At 35.8% G+C, this 22,765-nt stretch overlaps 1 protein-coding gene across 1 annotated transcript; it reads left to right on the top strand.

Moving 5' to 3' along the window:
- Positions 1 to 13,866: 13,866 nt before the first annotated feature.
- On the top strand, positions 13,867 to 19,629 carry COQ3 (coenzyme Q 3). Its single transcript, XM_012988863.2, has 9 exons — positions 13,867 to 14,357; positions 14,448 to 14,537; positions 15,974 to 16,052; positions 16,291 to 16,368; positions 17,975 to 18,023; positions 18,657 to 18,706; positions 18,833 to 18,982; positions 19,071 to 19,151; positions 19,233 to 19,629. Exons 1-9 carry the CDS (start codon positions 14,110 to 14,112, stop codon positions 19,338 to 19,340), a joined length of 933 nt encoding a protein of 310 aa, XP_012844317.1. The 5' UTR covers positions 13,867 to 14,109; the 3' UTR covers positions 19,341 to 19,629.
- The last annotated feature ends 3,136 nt before the right edge of the window (positions 19,630 to 22,765 follow it).

The following is a 22,765-nucleotide window of genomic DNA, read 5'->3' as shown; positions in this document are numbered from 1 at the left end:
TGTAGAAGAATCATTAATCCGGGATATACAATAGAAGACTATAGGGTTTTAGAGCAAACTATAATTCCCGAAATCTATGAGCAGTCCTGCGAAGAAATTCACCATAAATCTACCGTTCATCCGATAGGCTTGAAATTTATATAGTAGCTTTCTAACCCATAGTATTATAATTATTCTGAAATATTTTTCAATCAGATCAACCATCTCGGAGATATTGGTGAAGGAAGATGGCTGTAAATTTCTTGACATCAGTTCTTCGAGCATTGAAGGCTTGGTGTTGATCCTCGTTCGTGCGCCGAAGATATAAACGAATCTGCTCGCAAAAACTGTAAGTTGCTAGATTATATTTATTCCACTTTAAACGAATCTAATCAAAGCATGTTAGTAAAATTAAAACTGGCTAATCTAGAACCTCTTGTGAATTTTCATTGAATCCTGGGCTTCATATCCCAACAGTGCCAACATTGGAGTTTGAGGAGTCATTGCTTCCTTGAGGGCATTAAATGCTTGTTGAGCTCATCCACTCCACTTGAAGCAGTCTTTCCTCAACAATTGAGTCAAGGGATGAGCTATTTTACCATAATCCTTGACAAATCTTCTATAGTAACCAGTTAATCCAAGGAACCCCCTCAATTCTTTGATTCCCTTAGGAATTGGCCAATCATTCATAGCTTGAGTCTTGCTGGGTCAGTTGCCACCTCTTCTGGTGTGATTACATGTCCCAGAGATTCAATGGAAGAGCTCCCAAAAGAACATTTATTCCTCTTGATGAACAACTGATGCACTCTTAAAAGTTCCAGCATTGTCCTCAGTTGTTCCAAGCGTAAATTCCAACTCTTACTGTAGACTAAGATGTCATCAAAGAAAACTAAGACAAACTTCCTTAGCTGATCATGGAATAGCTTGTTCATGAGGCTTTGAAAGGTGGAGGGTGCATTAGTCAAGCCAAATGGCATGACTAGAAACTCATAGTGCCCATGGTGAGTTCTAAAGGCTGTTTTCATGATGTCTTCTTCTTGCATTCTGATTTGGTGATAGCCTGATCTTAGATCCAGTTTAGAAAAGACCTTGGCTCCATGTAGTTCATCCAATAGCTCTTCAATGACAGGGATGGAAAATTTATCCTTGACAGTGTGTTTGTTTAACTCTCTATAATCCACACACATCCTTCAAGAGTTGTCTTTCTTTTTCTCCAACACTACTGGTGAACAAAAGAACTACTACAAGCCCTAATCACCCCTGAATCTAATAACTCTTGCACTATGGCTTCAATTTCATTATTTTGTATGGTTGAATATCTATAGGGCCTCACATTGACAGCTTCTGACCCCTCCTTAAGGTGTATTATGTGATCATGATCTCTGTGAGGTGGTAGACCATTAGGTTCAGTCAATAAGTCTGCATATTCACTCAATAACTCTTGTAATCCCTCCCCTCCTATGCATTCCATAGAGTTCAAGCTAGCAATGCATTTTGGTACATTCTCTCCTTAGTTAATGGGAATTTGAGCTATGTCCACACTCACAGAAGCTCCATCTTGTAAGCTCCCAATGCATTGGTAAGCAATATGGGATGGTTTCTGCAAGATTTTGTTCAATATTTTGTTGGAGACCAACTTAACTGAGTTGGGTTGGAGGCCTCTTAACACCACTTTCCTGCCCATGTGGTTAAGCTCCATCTTTAACTGTAGGTAATTACTGCATATATCCCCTAAAGTTTCTAACCATTGAATGCCTAGTATTGGGTCACAACTTCCTAGAGGTAATGTCATGACTTCTGTAGAGAACTCCACACCATGCATTTTCCAAGTGAAAATTGGACATTTAAACTTAGTAATAAGTCTGTTTCCTCCAGGTACATTAACAGATGAAGGTTTCATTTCCACTAACTCACACCCCAAGGACCTTGCAGTTTGCTCATCCACAAAGTTATGAGTGCTTCCATTCTCAATCAAGGTATGTATGGTTTTTCCTTTTTTACTGACCGTGTTAACCTCATGTGCCTGAAATGATGAGTGTCAGTCATAGCATGCATAGAAACCTGAGACAACTGCTCATCTCCCTCCTCCATTCTTTCTTCTGTCACCACACTAGGGTTATACTCCAATTCACCTTCCATCATTGCTTCCTCCTCAGGGATCTCCATTACATACATCTGTCTCTTCTTAGGACAGTTGTGATCTATAGAGTATTTCTCATCACACCAAAAACAAAGGCCCTTGGTTCTTCTATCATCAACTTCTTGATTACTCAACCTCTTAGTTTGGTTAAAGGGTTGGGTCTGGTTTCTGTGATTGGTTGTGTTATTTCTGTTAGAATGTGGGCCGAAATAATTGTTGGTTGTGTATGTGTTGGGATTCTGGTTGGGGTTTCTATTAATGGCTAAGGTGTTAGGTCTGTAGGTAGTGTACGAAGCTCGGATAGGATTTTGGTGTTGAATAGGGTGTTTTTTGGGGGATAGGGTAATGGTCTGCTCCTGCAACTTGGCTAAACTCACCACTTCCATCATATGTTTGGGCTTAAACATTCTGATCTGTAATGAAATTTCTGGTTTCAATCCTCCTAAGAAGCAACTCACTGCATATGGCTCTGAGAGATCGACTACAACATTAAACCCCATCCGTAGCGTTTGAAAAACGCTATTATTGGCTATTATAGCGTTTTTACAAACGCTTTGTCTGCCGGAGCTATAATAGGTACAACCTCGAATACAGCGTTTATGAAACGCTATGATAGTTACATCTACAATAGCGGTCTATAACTATTATTGGATGTCGTATTATGGCTTCTAAAAAACGCTATTATAAGTTATGATAGCATTTACAGAGCGATATTATATACTTTTATAGCGTTTATGGCTTCTAAAAAATGATATATGTAAGTTCTGATGACATCTCTATAGCGCTATCATATATATTTTATAGCGTCATTAAGACTATAATAGTATTTTATAATTTTCAATTGTATGACTTTAATAGCGTATAAAAAATGCCACGTGAAATGCTATAGATGGATGTTTTACATATCCTTGTTCCTTCAATACACTTGCAAAACTCCATTACAAACTTGTAATAAACTATGCTGAACTTTTATTAATAATTAAAAAATACTATACACTAACGTTCTTATAGAACATTAAACATAATCTAAATAAACAATTCTGATTAATACATCGAAACCAAATTCAAAAAAAAAAATAGCTATCTTGCAGTAATTATATTATCTTGTGGTTCCCCATATCATCATTTGACCTGTTAACAAAAAGCGATTTTTTTTTACTGAAGTTAGTATACAATAATGATTATAGAGACGAATTAAAAAAATGTAATATATTTCTAAAGTATAACCACTTCATCTCACGGTCCATACAATTTTGCTATGCAGTTGAGACTTTTACCATGTCCACTAAAAATCGACTCTAAACATTTATTACAAAATTGATGGGCATATTCAAGCTTCTATTTTCTATGTTTGAAATACTAGGAACCTAAAAACACACAGTAATACTAGGTCAAGGCTTAAACATCAGATCATCAATCAAGAGTCAGTTTCCAGTCCAACGGGAGAATTACTCTAAACTCGTGGACCAACCGTTGGAACAAAATTTCCAGAAATTCCAGGAAGCCTGAGAAATGATCTCAGTCCATAGTAAAATAGTTTCCAGATTAAACTTACGAAGTCCAAAATTTCTCTCAATATTAACGACTAATAAAACAAAGAAAAAAAGTACAAAAGGATATTAAAAATTATGATAATAATCGAGAACCTGATTTAACTCGACGATTAACAATGGTGCTAGCAGAACTAATAAACTTCAATATTAACAAGTTAAATTGTTGTTTACCGAATTGTAACTTGCCTGATGTAAATCCTTAATGGGACTTGCATTTCTCATCAACAATGATATCTTTTTGCTATTAATCCAAACAAGATATAAGTAATTACTTTGGGGGAAATAAATCTTAGACAAAAGTTCGTATATCCTCTGTATAAAAATATTAATTATCTTTCTATGCAGTAGTTTGGATGATGCGGAGTGTCATAGAAAGGCCTATCAATAGTGGCTAACAGTCAAACTCCTTTTAACAATGTTCTATAAAATGACGATGAAATGGTGCAAAACAAAATTCAGATGATTAAAAAGTTCAAGAGGAAACTAAATACCTTTTTACTCCAGTAGTAACTATAACAGTTTCAATTGCACCGCCATATACAGTTACATCATCCCAAAGGCTACACAGACCAAAACAAAGGTTCGTCACATTTTATCAATCAAGAAAGGGTAGCGAAGTATTATAATTTAAAGCTGATGGTAAACAATTTACCCATAATAATTGATGCAATATAGAAACAATTCCCAATCAAAATAACAAGCAATTAAAATAAATTTAAAGTATTCTAGTTATCCATGAATCTAGTAAAGAAAACAAGGAAAAACGGAAATGCGATGTCAATTAATAGAACTCTCTTTTCAACATCTCAAAATTTCACATAAATACATAAATGCTTCACTGGTATTCACCTTCTGCACACTCCCAACAGGGGTACCTACCAAAAGAAAAAAACAAAGAATAAAGTGGAGCATTCAGTAAGTATATCATTCTATATGGTTCCCTAAGAAAAATAAACTACAAAGAAACGAGTTAAAACTAGATAAAAACTATTATAAAGACAAACAACAATAATACAACCTAAATAGAGACACGAGGTCGGAATTTTACAGATTAAAGGAAACTTCCCTAATTGAGGGCAAAGAATAGGTGGTGAGCCTCATCAGTCTGTTCCGTTAGTGTTTCAATCTTCCAAACCTCGATCTGTAATTCTGGGTATTTCTTGCAAAAAACAATTGAAATTAGGTATTTTTCACAAAAAAAAATATAGTAAAATTAGGAAATCTAATGAGAAAATTGAGAGTAAGAGGTACCGACCACAACTAAAATAAGGAGAGAATTGATCATGGCTCACAGATGAATGTTACGGAGGTTTGGCGTTCTGGCTTGAGGTAGGGATATTAAGAGTTGAGATTTATTTGACTTCAATTAGCAAAAAATAAAAATTAGTCGTGTGAGGGGTGCCGTATATTATCTTATAGCGTTTCCTTTTTGTTTTTTATTAATTATTGAAGCCATAAAACACAATTATAGCAGTTTATGAAAAAACGCTATAGTCATATGCTATCAAAAACCAATTTTGTTGTATATCTACACAATTCATCAATTCATCAAACCTATCAAGGTAATCTTGTAGAGATCCGGTTTGTCTGAGATTCATTAATTCAGACATAGGGTCTTCGAATAGGAGAGTGCCAAATCTGCTATTTAAGGCCCTGATGTACTCCTCCCAGCTCGGGATTTCTCGTGTGAGACGAGCCTTCATGAACGTTTGGTGCCACTGGAGAGCTCTCCCTTCCAAATGCACCACTGCTAGCTTCACTTTTGAGCTTGATGGTGTGCCATCTACGTCGAAGAACTGGTCACACTTATACACCCAGCTGCGCAGATTCGTGCCATCAAACTTTGGAAACTCTACCGACGAACACTTAGTGGGTAGTTGATACTCGGCACCCCAGTGAGGACCTTCCTGATTTCCCAGATCTGGATCTCTACCACTGTCGCCATGTGGAACTGATTGCTGCTGCAATTTAGCCATCATCAACGTCATCATAGCACGATTTTCTTCTACATTCTTAGCATTAGCTTCGGATATTGCTTGCATTTTCTCTCTCATCATGTCCATATCCTTCCGTAGCTCTGCAAACCGAGTACCATCTGCCATTGTATACTTCACAGAACCGATGGCTCTGGATGCCAATTGAAAGCAACACAAATATATATATATATATATATATATATATATATATATATATATATATATATATATATATATATATATATATATATATATATATATATATATATATATATATATATATATATATATATATATATATATATATATATATATATATATATATTGATAAATGGAAATTACAGAAAAACAGAGATTGAATCGGGAAGCTTAAACACAAGAAAGCTTCAAGAATCAAGTCCCAAACATTCAACTATAACCTAGAAGACACTTGACCTAAAATCATCTGCTTCTTCTAGCTCAAACTTGCCCCATTTATACTATCTCTATAATTAGAAAGTGCTAAAAATAATAAAAAGTGTAGTAACGTTTCTTCAGCTAGCCAACTTCACTTCCCTCCTCTCTCACTCCGCCACGTGTGCTGCTGGGAGCCGTTATTAATAAAAACGTAATATTCCTAAAAGCGTGTAATGGTCATGCGCCTTCGACTGAAACGGTAGTAATTCTTCTCTGCAATTATCGTCCTCTTATTAATTATATTTGCATGTCTTCTTCGTTTCTTACTTCAATTTCTGCATGTCTTCTTCTTCCATCTTGCCATATTTCGATATAGTGAGATTTGGCGACTCATGCGATTTGAAGGGTCCCGCGGCGCCATTGATGTGTGGAGTAGGGTTGCCTTGATTTAGAAGTGTGCTAGTGCTGCCAACTTTGCTGATTTGTCGAGGTAAACTTCAAGTGTTAAATTAGTAGATTGCCAGGTTGTCTTGGAGATGACACCAATAGGATGACCCTAATGAGTCGATACATGTAAAAGGGTGAATGGCGCCATGCTTCGTGGTGGCCCGACCAGCTGGGTGGCACTGGAAAAGAGGTGATCTCGTGTCAGGGGTGATGTCACGAGATACGAATGTCGAGCGAGTAGTTTCCCCGTGAGAGTTGTCTCGCCACGGGGTGGTAGCACTAAGCGAGTTATCTCCTCGTGGGAGTTGTCTCGCAGCAGGATCATAGTACCGAGCAAGTTGGCTCCTCGTGGGAGTTATCTCACAGCGGGATCGTAGCACCAAAAGAGTCTCATCGTGGGAGTTGTCTCGCAGCGGAGTCGTAGTACCGAGCGAGTCTCCTCGTGGAAGTTGTCTCGCAGCGGGATCGTAGCACCGAGTGAGTCTCCCCGTGGGAGTTGTCTCGCAGCGGAATATTAGCATCGAGCAAGTCTTCTCGTGGAAGTTGTCTCGCAGCGGAGTCGTGGTACCGAGCGAGTCTCCTCGTGGGAGTTGTCTCGCAGCGGAGTTCTAGTACCGAGCAAGTCTCCTCATGGGATTCGTCTCGCTGTGGATTAGTAGTACCGAGTGAGTCTCCTCGTGGTCGGCCCCTCGTGGTTTGATTTGTAAGGGTCGTCCTGCCCTCGGACTTTAGTCTTTTTGTAATCTAACCCGCTTATGAGGCTAGGCACCCTTAGTCGTCCTCTCGAGGTTTGGTTTGTACGAGTGGATCTCCACTCAGTGTTTAGTTTTTTTGTGATCTAACTCGCTTATGAGGCTAGGCACCCGTAGTCGTCCTCTTGAGTTTTGGTTTGTAAGGGTGGACCTGCACTCAGAGTTTAGTCTTTTTGTGATCTTACTCGCTTATGAGGCTAGGCACCCGTAGTTGGCCTCTCGAGGTTTGATTTGTAAGGGGGGATCTGCACTCGGAGTTTAGTCTTTTTTTGATCTAACTCGCTTATGAGGCTAGGCATCCGTAGTCGTCCTCTCGAGGTTTGATTTGTAAGGGTGGAACTGCACTCGGAGTTTAGTATTTTTGTGATCTAACTCGCTTATGAGAGGCTAGGCACCCGTAGTCGTCTTCTCGAGGTTTGATTTATAAGGGTGGACCTGGACTCGAAGTTTACTCTTTTTGTGATCTAACTCGCTTATGAGAGGCTAGGCACCCGTAGTCGTCTTCTCGAGGTTTGATTTATAAGGGTGGACCTGGACTCGGAGTTTAGTCTTTTTGTGATCTAACTCGCTTATGAGGCTAGTCACCCGTAGTTGGCAACTCGAGGTTTGATTTCGAAGGGTGGACCTGCACTCGGAGTTTAGTCTTTTTGTGATCTAACTCGTTTATGAGGCTAGGCACCCATAGTCAAATGTCGTTGACCCATTGAGTGTTCTACTTTGCTGAAGCTGAGTTGGCAAGACTCTTGTAAGCTTAGCGAGCAGAATCTAACTCCATGGGTTTTGGCATCTTGACTCTGTTTGTGGAGAATGCTTTGTAGAAATAGCGAAATGCTATTATTAATGTCGAAATAGCAAAGTACTTCATTAGTGCCGAAGTGGCGAAGTAGTTGCTTGTAGAGCATGAAAAATAGAAAGTAAAAAATAAAAACTAAACTTAGCTGGATAAAAGTCGTCCATGATGGGTCCTTCCTATTCTTTACTCGTAGAATTGCTTGAGATTGGCTACATTCCATGTCCTTGGTACTTGGAGACCATCAAGGTGTTGTAGTCGATAAGCTCATGTTGTGAGGAGAAGTCCAGCTTTGGGATGGATGTCCAGTCTTTGAGATGGGATGGGATGGCCAGCCCTTGAGGAGAGGTGAGGGGATCTCCAACCTTTGAGATGGAATGTCCAACCCTTGGAATGGGATGTCCAGCCTTTGAGATGGAATATCCAGCCCTTGAGATGGGATGTCAATCCTACGGTGGAGAGATGAGAGGATGTCCAGCCTTGGGAAGGGATGTTCAACCCTTGAGATGGGATACCCAGCCTTGGGATGGGATGCCCAGACTTTGACATGGCATGGGATGCCCAGACTTTGAGATGGGATGGGATGTCCAACCCTTGAGATGGGAAAAGCCACTAGTCGAGCCTTGATGTTGGTGGGTGACAGAAGGATTGCCTATTTTTTTTTTTTGGGTGCTGCCAAAGCCATGGAGAGGGTGATCCGTAAAGTCTTGGTGAGGGCGACCCATGCTATTGTGTATTAGAGACCTCATGTTGGTGGGCAGAGTCAGGTAGGTGGCCGGACTCTGATAGATAGAATGTATATATATATATCTCACCTTGGTGGGATCATCATCAGAGGGTAGGGGTTCTCCTTATCACCTTGTCTACGTCGCGATCTAGGTTGCATTCCCACAGACGACGTCAGAATGATGATGTGTAGATCACCTTGATAGATTTGATGGGAACACGAGGGTAGAACATTGCACGCAAATAGATGATCTTGGTTGGAGTCCCTACCACGTAAAGATGAACACCTGAATCTCAAACCTGCAAGATTAAGACACGTGAACTGAGCTGGGGGTTGATCCGGCGGAAACCCCTCCGATGCTCAAGTCAGATAGAGGCTTAGGGAAGTAGATGAGTAGGTAGAACAATAGAGTTCTGGGTATCAGAACTAGAGAATAGAGCGTACCTTATCCCATGAGGCTGAGGTCTTATTTATATTAACTAGTGGTAGAATCCTAATTAGAGTATAATTCTAGTTTTAGTTAGAATATAACCCTAATTAGGTATTCAGTCAATATGATAGGCTTGAGCCATCAATCCAGTGGGCTCGTTCGTTTGGGCCTTAACTTCTAGCCCAATATGGTGAAATAATTAGTGGGCCCATTAACGGCTCACTTAGGTATATCAACTAATATTACATATTTTATAAAATAAAATAAGATAAATTAGTGGTAATTCTTTTGCCATTTGAACAAACATTACTCCATTATATTTTTTTCCACAAAGATCTTCAATCTTCTCAATTTTTTTTAGGAATCTATTTTCTCATCTAATGTTCTTCAACATTAGAGTAGCAGTTTATATGCTATGAATTAATAATTTAGTGACTGTCAAATACTAATACAATTAAATATTTCTACATCAAATATTTGAATTTATTTATTTATTTCTATATCATAATCAAATAAAAGAAAACATAGTATGGTATATTTTTATTAGACCATTTTCTACTAATAAGATTAAATTATTTGTATATCACATTAGAAATTGAGCAATATTGTAAAATTCCTATACTACTATTATTAAAAACGTGAAAAAAAAAAAAAAAAAGTAATTTTGAGGGATTGCAAGAAAATTTCAACCACTCTCATTGAGTGCTAAAGGAAAGTTGAAATTTAATACTGAGAAACTTTCAAAAACAAAGTTCTGGCAAAAAGATATGACAAATATAGCTATATTATTCTTAGAATCTCATTCCATAATGAAAATCTTGAAATTTTGAGATTAAAGCTGGTGATGGTGTATAAGAAAGGCAATATTGAGCTATCAAACAAGCCATCCAATTCTCCCATACAAATGTAAGATGGGTCTTTCTTCCGTGAATTCACCTCCCCTTTCCTTACATGAGTCCCTCTTCTATACAATTTCATGGCCTAAAGAAATGGATAAACTCTTTGTTCAAACATTAAAAGCTGAAGCGATGAAAAACGTTGCTTGTATAGCTACCAATTCACATGATATTACTATTGCACGGCGCATCGTAAACATCGACTTAGGTACAAACATCTCATACGAGACTAGCATGGCAATGTTTAATAAGTTAAAAACAGGGTACTCTGTTTTTCTCCACATTATTTCTACATCCGGGGTTTACAGGGATAAAACGACAAATATTGTTCATGCCCCTACTGGAATTTGGAAAATATGGTTGAAGGTAAATTTTATTTCATAATTTTTCATTTTATGATATCTCATACCATTGTTTAATTTATGTTTTGTGTTATATATGATCGTTTTCAGAATATGCCAATGTCTAAAGCTTATGAAACTAAGGAAGAACCTGAGTGGGAATCACATAAAATTTCTTGCAAATAATGGAAGCACATAAAAAGAGAAATTGAAACCTCAAATTTATTGTACGAAAGGGGGTTCTTCTTCGCATTCACCAAAGAAATCAAACTTTAAAGGAATTGTGTGGGCACATCGAATTCTCTAAACGTGAGATGAGATAAAATTTTGTAAGAAAAAAAAGAGAGAATCTTCAGCCGCTAATGTAGAACATATTTTTAATGTTAGGGTTTGGGAAATATTTATTGTATCTCAAGGGACATATGTAATTTCCTTTTTAATACCCAAATACATATTGGACATGGAAATTGGATCCATCCTTATGGTTGTGATCCATAATCAGCCAAAGTGTAGGATACCATGCCGGGCCGGAAGTGTATGCTAGGCTTTACCCATTTCTACCAAACATGATATTAGGCATGACATATAGTGTTTATGGCCCAATATTTGATATCAAATGAGCCCTAAGTGTATATGTGATAAATATGTAAGTTATGGTAATTGTGTGAGTATATGGCACTTTATTGATATTTGTGATGTTTATATAATTGTTGTAATATAAGCATGATTTTGAAAAAGATGCACGTCACTATTTCTAAAATTGAAAGATTAATGGAATACCGGATAATAAACAAATCGGATATAGTGGGTCGGTATCCAACTAGGATGAAATGTGTGGTTTGATTCCACCAGTGAAAACGGGCTCGTAACAGGTTTATTATTCAGGTTCAGAAATTAATCTTTCACGGATCTGATAAGACGAAAAATATATTTTTACACGATTTTCACAAAAAGGGCATTTTGATCATTTTGCATAAGTAAGTGTTTATGTGGAAATGATGTGCTTTCGTGATTAACATAATTATCCGATTGTCTTATGGTGTTTGGAATATGAGTAAGGATGATTATATAATATTAAATGTACTATATAACGTACTTTCAAGGTTCGATATTGAATCGGATTTCTTACTGAGATTTATGGCTCATATAGATATAATTGCAGGTAGTAATATCAGTAACCCCCACCGAAATGGATCCAGTAGTGGATCGAGGTCTTGCCCGGGACTTTTGGAAGTAGTGCGAGGGTCTATGAACGATGCTAAGATATTATGGTTGTTTTTCGTGATGTAATATTAAAAAGACCCATTTTCCTTTTCGTACCTTTTGCTTACTGAATTCATCTTTAGAGCAACGAGCTTAAAAACCGGTATGGATCGTACTTTTCACGTTATTATATAATTGTCCCGTTTAGTAATTAGTTATTTTTACGTCTTACTATTAGTTTTTGAAACGTTCACCAAAATATCTCAACCTCTGATTTCTTTTCAAACCAAAAAATAAATAATTTGATGGTGTTGCACTCGAACAAAAATCCTCCTTTCGAAAGCTATTTTCAAACGAAACATTTAATCGACTAAAGTACTTCTAAGAAAGTTTTCAACTATCACAAAGATTTCAAACACCTTAAAGAAGAGATTTTTAATAATTAAGTCCAACTCTAAAGTTTTAATAATTACAAAGAGGTCCTTTTGCTTCCGCTACATAAATGAATATTTCGATACTGGTTCGATTTATCGCCCGATTAGAAGGGGGTGCTACATGTATGTATATATATATATATATATATATATATATATATATATATATATATATATATATATATATATATATATATATATATATATATATATATATATATATTGCAAGTCTCAAGATTTCCGAAAAGAGTTAATTAGGAGGACATTTCTAATTGCTTCTGTGTATTTTATTTTATATTTCTTCATTTTCCACTAAAATGCATTTTTTTCATATAATTAATTAAGGATTAAGGTGGTGTTTGCAAAAGTTTATTTAAAAGCAGAAGTTAGTGATTGCGAGTTAAGTCTATTTTAAGAGCTTATTTCTAAACGTTGTGGGTGTTTGCAAATATTCTGGAAAATGAACTTAAATAGAAAAAGCAGGGCTAGGGATGCTTGTAAAAAAATAGCTCAAAGTAGATTATTTTAAGATAAGGAAAAGCAAAAGTTTATTTTGCAAACACCTAAAAACAAATTATGAGAAAAAAAACCCATAATCAGTTTCAAAAAGCTTTTACAAACACCACCTAAATATTTCCAACATTATCATTTGTTTTAGTAAAGAGCGAATGATTTTTTGTTTTTAACATATTCAACTGCAAAGTTGTAAAATATATAATTTATTTATTGCCTGGTATAAACACGAATCCCAAAAAAATACGTGAGCCAAGTTTGAGCCTATACGAATGAGGCCTGATGGTATTTGCGCTTGAACCTATAACAACTAAGCCTGATGGTATATGAGCTTGAACCGACCCAAATTCTGCTCACATGACCCGATCGCCAGCCCTAATAATGATCAGCGATGTGATACCTATTTTTATTAACTAAATCAAAATATAATTTTAATATTTGATTATATAAATAGGTTACAAAAGTAAATAAAAAAATATTATGGGTATTATTTAGTTATCTTTATGGATATAAATTGTATATATTTTTATAGATATAGCAAATTGAGGGGTAAATATGTCAAGAGACATTAATTGGAGAAAATCATTGTTACATCAGCACATGACAAATGGATTGGAAACAATGAGTCATTTCAGTATGTTTTGTAATTCAGGGGGTCTTCTTCATACACACCCCATAATTTAGGGGTGCAAACTAAGCGTTCCCTTTCATTTTTTAATAAATCTACATCCATGTAGGACGGACAGGGGAACGCGGACACAGGGAAATAGGGAAACGGACACAGGCAAACTCCGTTTTCAAAAAAGTTGGATACGGAAATGTGGGGAAATCCGTAAAGAATAAAAATATAGGGATGCATTCATAATTTCTAAAAAATATTATAATGTTTAATATCATTCTACAAATTACATTTATGGAATATAAATTTAAGTATTGGATTAACATCTACAAAATATTAAAATACCACTAGAAATGAAAAAGAGACATAATATTTAAGATTCTTTTAAGCGTATGCAATTCGAAGTTTTTATTTAAAATGAAATTTGGATTTATTTTGTGTGGAAACGTGTTTTCAATTTTTTATTATTATCATAAACGTCCCCAAAAATTTTAAATGTTTATGTAAACGGTCCCGAAACGTGTGTCATGGAGTTTCGATTTCCGGAACGTGGAAACGCGTGTGGGTTGAAGTTTCCGGGCATCGTAGATCTACATAAATCCAATTGGGTCTAAATGTGAATAATCCAAATATCTAGGATCAAATTGCAATTTACAAAATTTCTTAAAACAATCAAAATGAATACATTTTTTTTTAGAGAATACAGTACGTTTTCTTCCTCAAATTTCTTCTTCTGCTTCCACCGCCCCGCCCCCTCCTCCACTCCAATCGCCGGTGACACCCTCTACAGCAGAGTCTATTCCCTCTTCGCCTTCATAATTATCAACTTCTCCTCGTGAATTTTGGCGCGGTGAGGGCCGATCCCATCCCGTTTCACCCGTTCCGGCCGCTCTAGGCGGCGTTCCGACTAAACATGGTTTCTAAGCATCTGCTAACCCGAATCTACTCCATGACCCGACCCGTTTTACAAATTCCGCAACCCAGGAATCTCTGCTCACACCCTAAATTCGTCCACGAACTCCAAACCCGGTTATTTTCAGATGCTCCGCCGCCATCTCCAGCCGCTCCGGCTTCAACTCCCCCACCAGCGTCCAATTTACAGTCGAAGAGCTCTCTGAATGAAACGGAGCTTAAAAAATTTGCTGCCATTTCCGAGACCTGGTATTGTTTACTTAAGCTCCAATTTTTTCCCCAAATTTTACTTTGTTATTTTCGTCAATTTATTCGATTCGATATCGAAATTAATATTAGGTGGGATGCTGAAGGACCGTTCAAGCCGTTGCATTTGATGAATCCGACGAGGCTTGCTTTCATTAGGTCCACTTTGTGCCGGCATTTTGGGTAATTCTTAGTTGGTTTCGGAAATTTAGTCTTATCATCGAACTTAAATACTTGGATGATCATAATTTTCACCTAAATTTACCTGTCAAAACTGTTTACTAAGCTTGTTCTAACATAATATAAGTGAATATAAATGAATTCAGGAGATGTACAAATGTCTTTGTTGGTTGGCAATCATATTTATTTGTTTGGAATGAATTTTGGCTTCAGAAACTTTCCCAATTGATTCAGTACTAGTGCAAAATGATACGATATTTAACAACTCCAACTATAATACCAGTATTATATTACGTTAAAAAGCATAGGGTATTATACGATATAATGAATTATGCATAAACTTTAGGTAGTTCTTGATATGTAAATGTTATAAACTTGAGGTAGTTCTTGTTGAAGGAATCGGCACTAATGTATGACCAATTGCCCTCTCGAGTTTCTTGAACTTTCCTGTGATTTTGTTGAGTATGATCAATTTAATGGGGTTGAAAAGTGAAAAGCAATTTTCGTTAAAAAGAGGATAATAATGGGTAGCTGCACATTTGTTGAACCAGAGACTAAAATACTATTTATCTTCAGATATTATAGTTGCCAACAGTCTATTTGGAACATAAAATTTCATCGAACATTTGTTTGATGGATTCTTCAAATACGCCGTTTTCTTATACGAGCATAAAGTAATTTAAGTATGTAAAGATTAAGAGACATGTAACTTCATCAATGGCTCTCTGTTACAATAATTTACTCAGGTTGTAATTATTGAAGTGTTTATAATCATACATAATTTTACTCATTAGTTGTGCACGCAATGGTTATTGTACCATGATTAAATAAATATTTAGGTTAGACAGTGATCATAGAAATACCCTAGTAGTATAATAGATGTGAAACGTTAATTAATCGAACATGATTTTACATGTTCTTCTCTTTTTTTAAGTTTATACGTATGCGCCTTACACGGATGGAACAAATGGGTTTTTATGTACTTTTTCACTTAGTAGGGGTGATATGAAATAAGTTACTTGTAGTAAACCCCTTGTTTTCTCAGTGAAGCTTTATTTTTACTTTGTTCTGTATCTAATAGTTGCAAAATGAGTACGCCATCATATATTGTGATTATCCTTTTGAACAAACTTTATGTGTCCAGTTAGGATCGCAAAATGCTTTCGTATGCAGGTGTTTCTAGATGGATCTTTTTCACCATCACTCAGCAATGTTTACCTCTTGAACTGCACTAAACTTTTCTGTTCCTTTTGAACTACTCATAAGAAACAATATTCTGGTTTTACGTCCCAAATTTATTTTCCGTTTTACGTTCCTTCAGCATACATCTTAAACTGAAATGAATGCATTTATTGAAGGTAACTGAGAAACCTTTTATCAGCAGTCACATTTTCTTTCTTGGTTGTCTTATAGAGTCTGATGAATCTAACATGTTTCAGAAAGGATCCAAACTCTACAAGGCCCTTTGAAGGATTGAAATTTGTGGATGTTGGTTGCGGAGGCGGAATTTTATCTGAGGTATACATATACTTTGATGGATATATTTCAAACTTGGCATGATTCACATTACATTGACATTCTCATATCTTCTACTTCACAAAAACAAAGTATTTATTGAACATTTGTTTTGTAAAATTGGTTATGATTGGAATGTCAACACGTGAAATGAGGTATATCGTGTTAGCTAGAATATATTTATGTGTACCAGAAGTAACTCTTTTCTACTGTCTGATATCATTTTTGTTGTCATATTCAGCCTTTGGCTCGTATGGGTGCTACTGTTACAGGAGTTGACGCTGTGGAAAAGAATATCAAGATTGCACAGCTTCATGCGGTATGTCTTTTTGAAGAATAAAATTAAGATCTGTGGACCAGTTCTGCACATTCCTCTTATGTTTTAGTGCACAAGTATATATCCTATAATTTCATCATCCACCAATTTTGTATTGATGGAGTACGTCTAGAATATTCGAACTCTCCCATTATTGGACTTTCAGAGTCAGAAGATGTGGTTATTTGAGTATTTTAGTCTTGGATCTGTATGTGGTATAGATATGATGGGACTTTTGGTTCTGGTAAGGGGTTCAAGTATATGTGAGGTAAGTCTGTGATAGTCAATATTGGGAATAAAATCTCAAAAATTCTAGGATTTTAAGTTCTACTACCATTTATTTCATTGAATTTTAGCAGAAGTCAAAAACAAGCAAAATTGTGCGAAATCCTAAAATTCGTAAAAGTCCATGATTTTACTAGGACTTTAGTATTTTAGCATTTAAATTCTTTTTGGAATTAGAGACCCAGAATTTTTTATTTTCAAACCAAAGTTAAATCCGGCTAATACTATCTTGACTTCGACCCCTTTAGTTGGATTTTTAGAGAATATTTTGCTCAAATTGTGACATGTTGTTTAGGTTGCGATACATTTGTTTCCGTCAGGAAATGATTTATTATGTTTGAATAAATAATATTTGGCATTTGTTTTTTAAATTTTACAAGATGTATATATTTGTATATTTTGCTGTCAGATTTTATGGTTACTATTTTACAGCCCTTTTTCACTTTTACTTCAAACCCCCCACTTTAACTACCTCGAAGTCACCACTTTTAGGCCTCAGATTTTTCTTTTTAATTTTCAGATGAAACTTTTTCCATTACAAGCGAAGGGGTTATTTCACTTTAGTATCTTGGTTTTGCTTTGTTCAAAGACTTGAGTGGGAGTGGTTATGAAGATTCTTATTTGATATAACAAAACTGTGTTTAGAAGTATTTGAAGTTTCTTTACTGATGGACTGTATCTAATTTGAAAGGTTTTTGGAGGCTTAAGGTGTTAAATCTTGATCTCATGCATGATTGGTATCACATTATAATTAAAAAAGGCATTACATTTGTATAACAGAACTTCTTCGCTGGTAGAATTGATATTGAATATAAGGACTTAAATTTCAAATTCTCACCCCTATTGAATTTCTGTTTTACTCTGCTAGACATAACCACCTTTCATATTGAGCTTGTCACTCTGGAACAGTTTAGAATTTGATCCAGAATCACTTTGATATGATGTACATTTGTGCTGTGTTAATGAAATTTATACTATTGCACTGTCTAATTATTGAAAGAGGCGTGACATTGAATAACAAAAAATCATTATTGTTTGAACTGTCGAAATGGATATAAGAACTACCTTCCATAACCAGCTTGTCTTTCGTTAAGAATTTTGAGGTTGCATTTGGATAGAGAGATTTAAACAGAGGATTTCAAATCTATAATAGCAAATCCATGGAGCTTTTTCCGATTGGTTGATTTGCATGTAGCTCTCATGTTAAGTCATTTTTGTGTGATGATAATGACATTTATACTCGTGTACTATCTAACACGGCATACATATGACAAAAAATCTTCCATTTGTTGTTTATGTAAATGAACGCGCAAATCTTTTGCAGGATTTGGATCCGATTACTTCCTCTATTGACTATCGTTGCACAACAGCTGGTATACATCGTTCTTATTTGTTCAATAGGAAGGTTAAAATAATTGATTATCTTTCTTTTTACTAATCTACTTGTTTGTATCTACTTTGCTATACATATGAGTTACTTTACATATCTTCCAACACTCAACTAATGTATTCCATCTACACATGCTTAAACTCTCATCTACGACAAGCATAAGACGTTTTTTCCCTTATTTCTTTTCTTTTTATTTCTTTTCTTTGTTCTAAGTTTAACGATCTGCATCTTTATATCTTTTTTTGTTTTAACCTTTATACCTCGACTTTCTACTTTTCCTTCTTGGTTCTATTTCTTCATTTATTTATTGTATGGTAGGGTGGCAGTTGTTTGAATCTCTGTAGGTGGATCTTAGTAATTGAAGTTGTATTGGTATATATTTCCTCATGTACCTCGTAATTATCACTTTTTGTTTCAGTTTGTTTGACAGCATGCAGTATATTAAGCAGTTTGATTTTTGGTATTTCAAAATTTGTTTCTTACTTTGTGTATGTGTTGCTGGCCACTTCTGGTAATTCAACACAGCTATATTATGTAATTGATTCAAAACCATACATTTGAACTTTTAAATGGTAATCTTCAGAAGCTGATTTATGATTGCTACTATATTGGACAGAGAAAATGGTGGAAGAGCAGATGAAATTTGATGCTGTACTTGCACTGGAGGTACATACATTATTATCGATTTGAATCGTAGTTGTGCGATTTTCCGATAGCTCAAAATAAAGGAGAAACATTTATGCATCTCTTTGAGTAATTTAATCATCTTCAGTATTGGATCATATAATATAGGTAATTGAGCATGTAGCAGAACCTGCAGAGTTCTGCAAATCGTTGTCAGCGTTGACGAGTTGTGGTGGAGCTACTCTCATATCAACAATTAATCGTTCAATGAGAGCATATGCAACTGCGATCGTCATTGCAGAATATGTTTTACGTTGGGTAAGTATTTCACTGTTTCATTCTCTCTAACTCAAGATTCTTGGTAGCATGCATAGGGAATTGACATGTGTGTATAACTTACTTTCAGCTCCCAAGAGGCACACATGATTGGTCGAGTTTTCTGACACCGGAAGAACTAGTTTTAATTCTCGAGCGTGCTTCTATTTCTGTAAGTCACAAGAAGCAAATGGATCAATTGTACAATCGAGACTTGAGACTTTTTATGATGCTTGTGTTTTCTCTGTTACAGGTCCAAGAGATGGCTGGCTTTGTTTACAACCCACTCACGGGGCAGTGGTCTATTTCTGATGATATCAGTGTAAATTTCATTGCATATGCCACAAAGAACACCGAATAAATCAAAACTCTACGTAAGTCGCTGCTTATTCCATATAATAAACGTACGAGTAAAACTTTTATCTTAATTTGCACAAGTCTTATCTTTTAAATATAGGGCATATTTTTGGTCACATAGTTATTCAAGTTTTGGTATGATGTATCGATAATGTAGATATTTATTCAAATTTACTTGAAGATAATTTAATTAGTTAAACAAAAAAATTATAAGACATAGTTAAAAGCATAAAGATGTTTGAGTAGTTAGCAAAAATAATCAATAGTGAAATACATTAATATTTTTTTTTTAAGTTCTATTTTGTTAAAATATGTTAATTCATTTATTTTTGGAGGAAATAGCAGTAAGTTCCTTCTTTGATAAACTCAAACAACAAATTGTTGCAATGTGTTCTCTTTAGACCGATTGAGTGACGTAGGGGTGACAAAGCAATATTGGCAAAGAGGCTAACAGTTGAGCAAGAGAAGTGTGACTTATGAGATGTTTTTCAATTTCTGTTAAATATTGGTTCAACCAAAGATAATTTAATCATGTTATACCTTGGTTAATTTTTTTAAAGAAACAAGGGTAAATTACGGCTAACCCCTGAGATAAGGTCAAATTATAAAAACCCTTATCATGTTTGGGTATTTACAAACACCACCTTTAATTATGAATCTTCTTGCACGTCCACTCTTATGGTGTCAAATTCAACAGAATGTTCTAAATTCTGCGGAATGTTCTCTAGTTTGTATTCATTTTGTGTAAAAATGCAGTTTTTGATGCACCACAAATAGATTTAAATTTTCTTTTTTGGTAAATGAAGTGCAAAATGTTTTTCTAGAATGCCCAATATCTGTTTTATATTTTCTAGTCGAAAATGTCATATTATCAGTATCACTTCTAGTTGGGGATGGCAATTTCGCAACTTGGACCGGGTCCGATCCCGATCCATGTGGATCGGATACAAATGGAACCGGATCTAAAATCAACCTATATGGATGGATTTAATGTGGATCGAATTTAGACCTATCCGGATTCGATCCACATGGATTCAATCCATCTGTAATTCAACTTATGAGGTTGAATATCTCAACTTTTAGGGTTTACTATCTCAATTTATGTGGTTTAATATCTCAACTTTCACATTTACACATAATATTCACACACTTTTGACACACACACACACATACACACTTTTTTACGACACACACTCGCATACACATACACATACACATACACATACACATACACATACACATACACATACACACTTTTTAGTTACACACACACACACACTCACATGCATATACACACTTTTTACACACTATTCACACACTCACATACATACACACGTACACATACTCATGTACACATACACACTTTTTACACACAAACACACACACACACTCACATAAACATTCACACGTTACACACACACGCACACACACTCACATGCACATACACACTTTTCACACACACACACACACTTTTCACACACAATCCAAGACATTTTTCACACACACATAGACACGGCCACGGCCGGTTCGGGCCGGTTCCGGGCCGGCTCATACTGGTTCACGGTTCACTTTTTCCGGAACCGGAATTGGCCCGTAGTATGCACGGTTCGGCGGGCCGGGTCGGCCCGGAAAATTTGATTTTTTTTTTTTTTTTTTGAAATATTTGATGAATAAGTAAATTATAGGAAAAATTGGGGTGTGAGGGTATTTATAGAAAAAATTGGGGGGGGGGATTCAAAAAAAAGCAAATAACGGCCGGTTCACCCGGGCCGGTTCGGGCCGGTTCACTAGCTGTTATTTGCTTTTTTTTTGAATTTTTTTTTTAAATCCGGGTGAACCGCCGGGCCGGGCCGGCGGTTCACGGTTCACCATTTCATAGAACCAGGCCCGTCCCGGGGACGACGCGCCGGTTCACGGGTTCCGAGCCGGTTCACCGGTCAACGGGTTGGGCCGGGTCGTCAACGGGCCGGTTCTGGGCCCAAAACCGGCCCATGGCCGTGTCTACACACACACACATTAGGGGTGAAAATGTTTGATCTATTAAATTTACAATTAAAATTATATTCGACTTTTTTTTTTTTTGAGAAAATTATTTTAGTATTTAATTTGGTTTTGGTTGGATCCAATATGACCCACTTCATTTTTTGTTGAACTTTCAATGGATCTAAAGTGGATCCACATGGATCCAGTTTTAAAAAAAAAATCAACTTGATCCGATTCGGTTTGTTTCAATTAGATTTAATCTAAACTGGATCCATATGGACCAAACTGGATCTAATCGAATCCATGAAACTGGATCCAAATTGCCACCCCTACTTCTAGTCATTAGAGTTAGGAAAGACAAAAAGTTTTTTTCTACGATTAATCATTTATTAAATTTAAATGAATCGTTTTTCTTTGGTGAAATCGAATATATGAATGAACAAAGTAATGTTTTACAAAATGTTTCTTTTTTTCTCCAAGGACTACTCTGAGATAGCGCGAGAAAAAATGAATTTGATTATGCCAACCTAAAAGGAGTGATTGAGAGTGGATTTCAGGTTCGATAGTGTCCAGAAGGTATTAGCCACCGGTGACCGTACTTTCGTAAAAGCACCATTGGGTTGTGGTTCATCTCCTTCCTCTTGAACCTCGAACAAAAAATAGATCTCGATCATCTCAAAAAGATCTAATGAAAAAGAAAAAAAGAAAAGGATGGTTTTTGTTTTTTAATTTACGATTCAAGAGACGCATTCTTATGATCATTTTGTTTTAAAATGTGGAGCTTGAATGGGATAAAACGGGTACAAACTGGGGAATATTCATATAATTTAGAAGATTATGTTAAATTTGACACTACAAAGGTGAACGTGTAAGAAGTTCATAGTTAAGGGAACGGTTGTAATTTCTCAAACAATAGGATTTTGTTTGTAATTTGACATTACCTCATGGGATTGGTCTTAATTTACCAAAGAAAAAAATACAGAATGACAAATACTCGAACTTATTTTTCGCAGTAACCTTGATGTCGTTCTTGTCTACTAGCAATGAGTGCGGTAAATCGATGTCAATATCAAGTGTTCAGTGGCAAAAAAGTGAGGGATTCAATTCTCTTTCATTATAAGAAAATATTTAAATATAATGAATTTTACATTATGTTTATTGAAGTGTAACTTAGTACTTCATATATACTCCAAGTTAATTAAATTTTGAATGTTTGGACAATTAAGAGCATCCCAATCGGTTTTACTATTTTTTCACCAAATTCCATTTTTTGTGGTGAAAAAATTAGTTCATCTTCCACTGCTAGCACACCATTTACCGTTCCACCATATTTTTTTTGGAAAAAAACGGGGTTTTTTGTCTCCCATGGATTTCACCAAAATTTAAAAAAAATATTAAAATAATAATATTTCACCATTTCACCACTTATATGAAATAGGATATGGG

This window comes from Erythranthe guttata, chromosome 13 (genome assembly GCF_056151865.1).
Source record: "Erythranthe guttata isolate IM_541 chromosome 13, IM_541, whole genome shotgun sequence".
Classification (NCBI taxonomy): Eukaryota; Viridiplantae; Streptophyta; class Magnoliopsida; order Lamiales; family Phrymaceae; genus Erythranthe; species Erythranthe guttata.
This window is presented reverse-complemented; position numbering and strand designations above follow the sequence as displayed.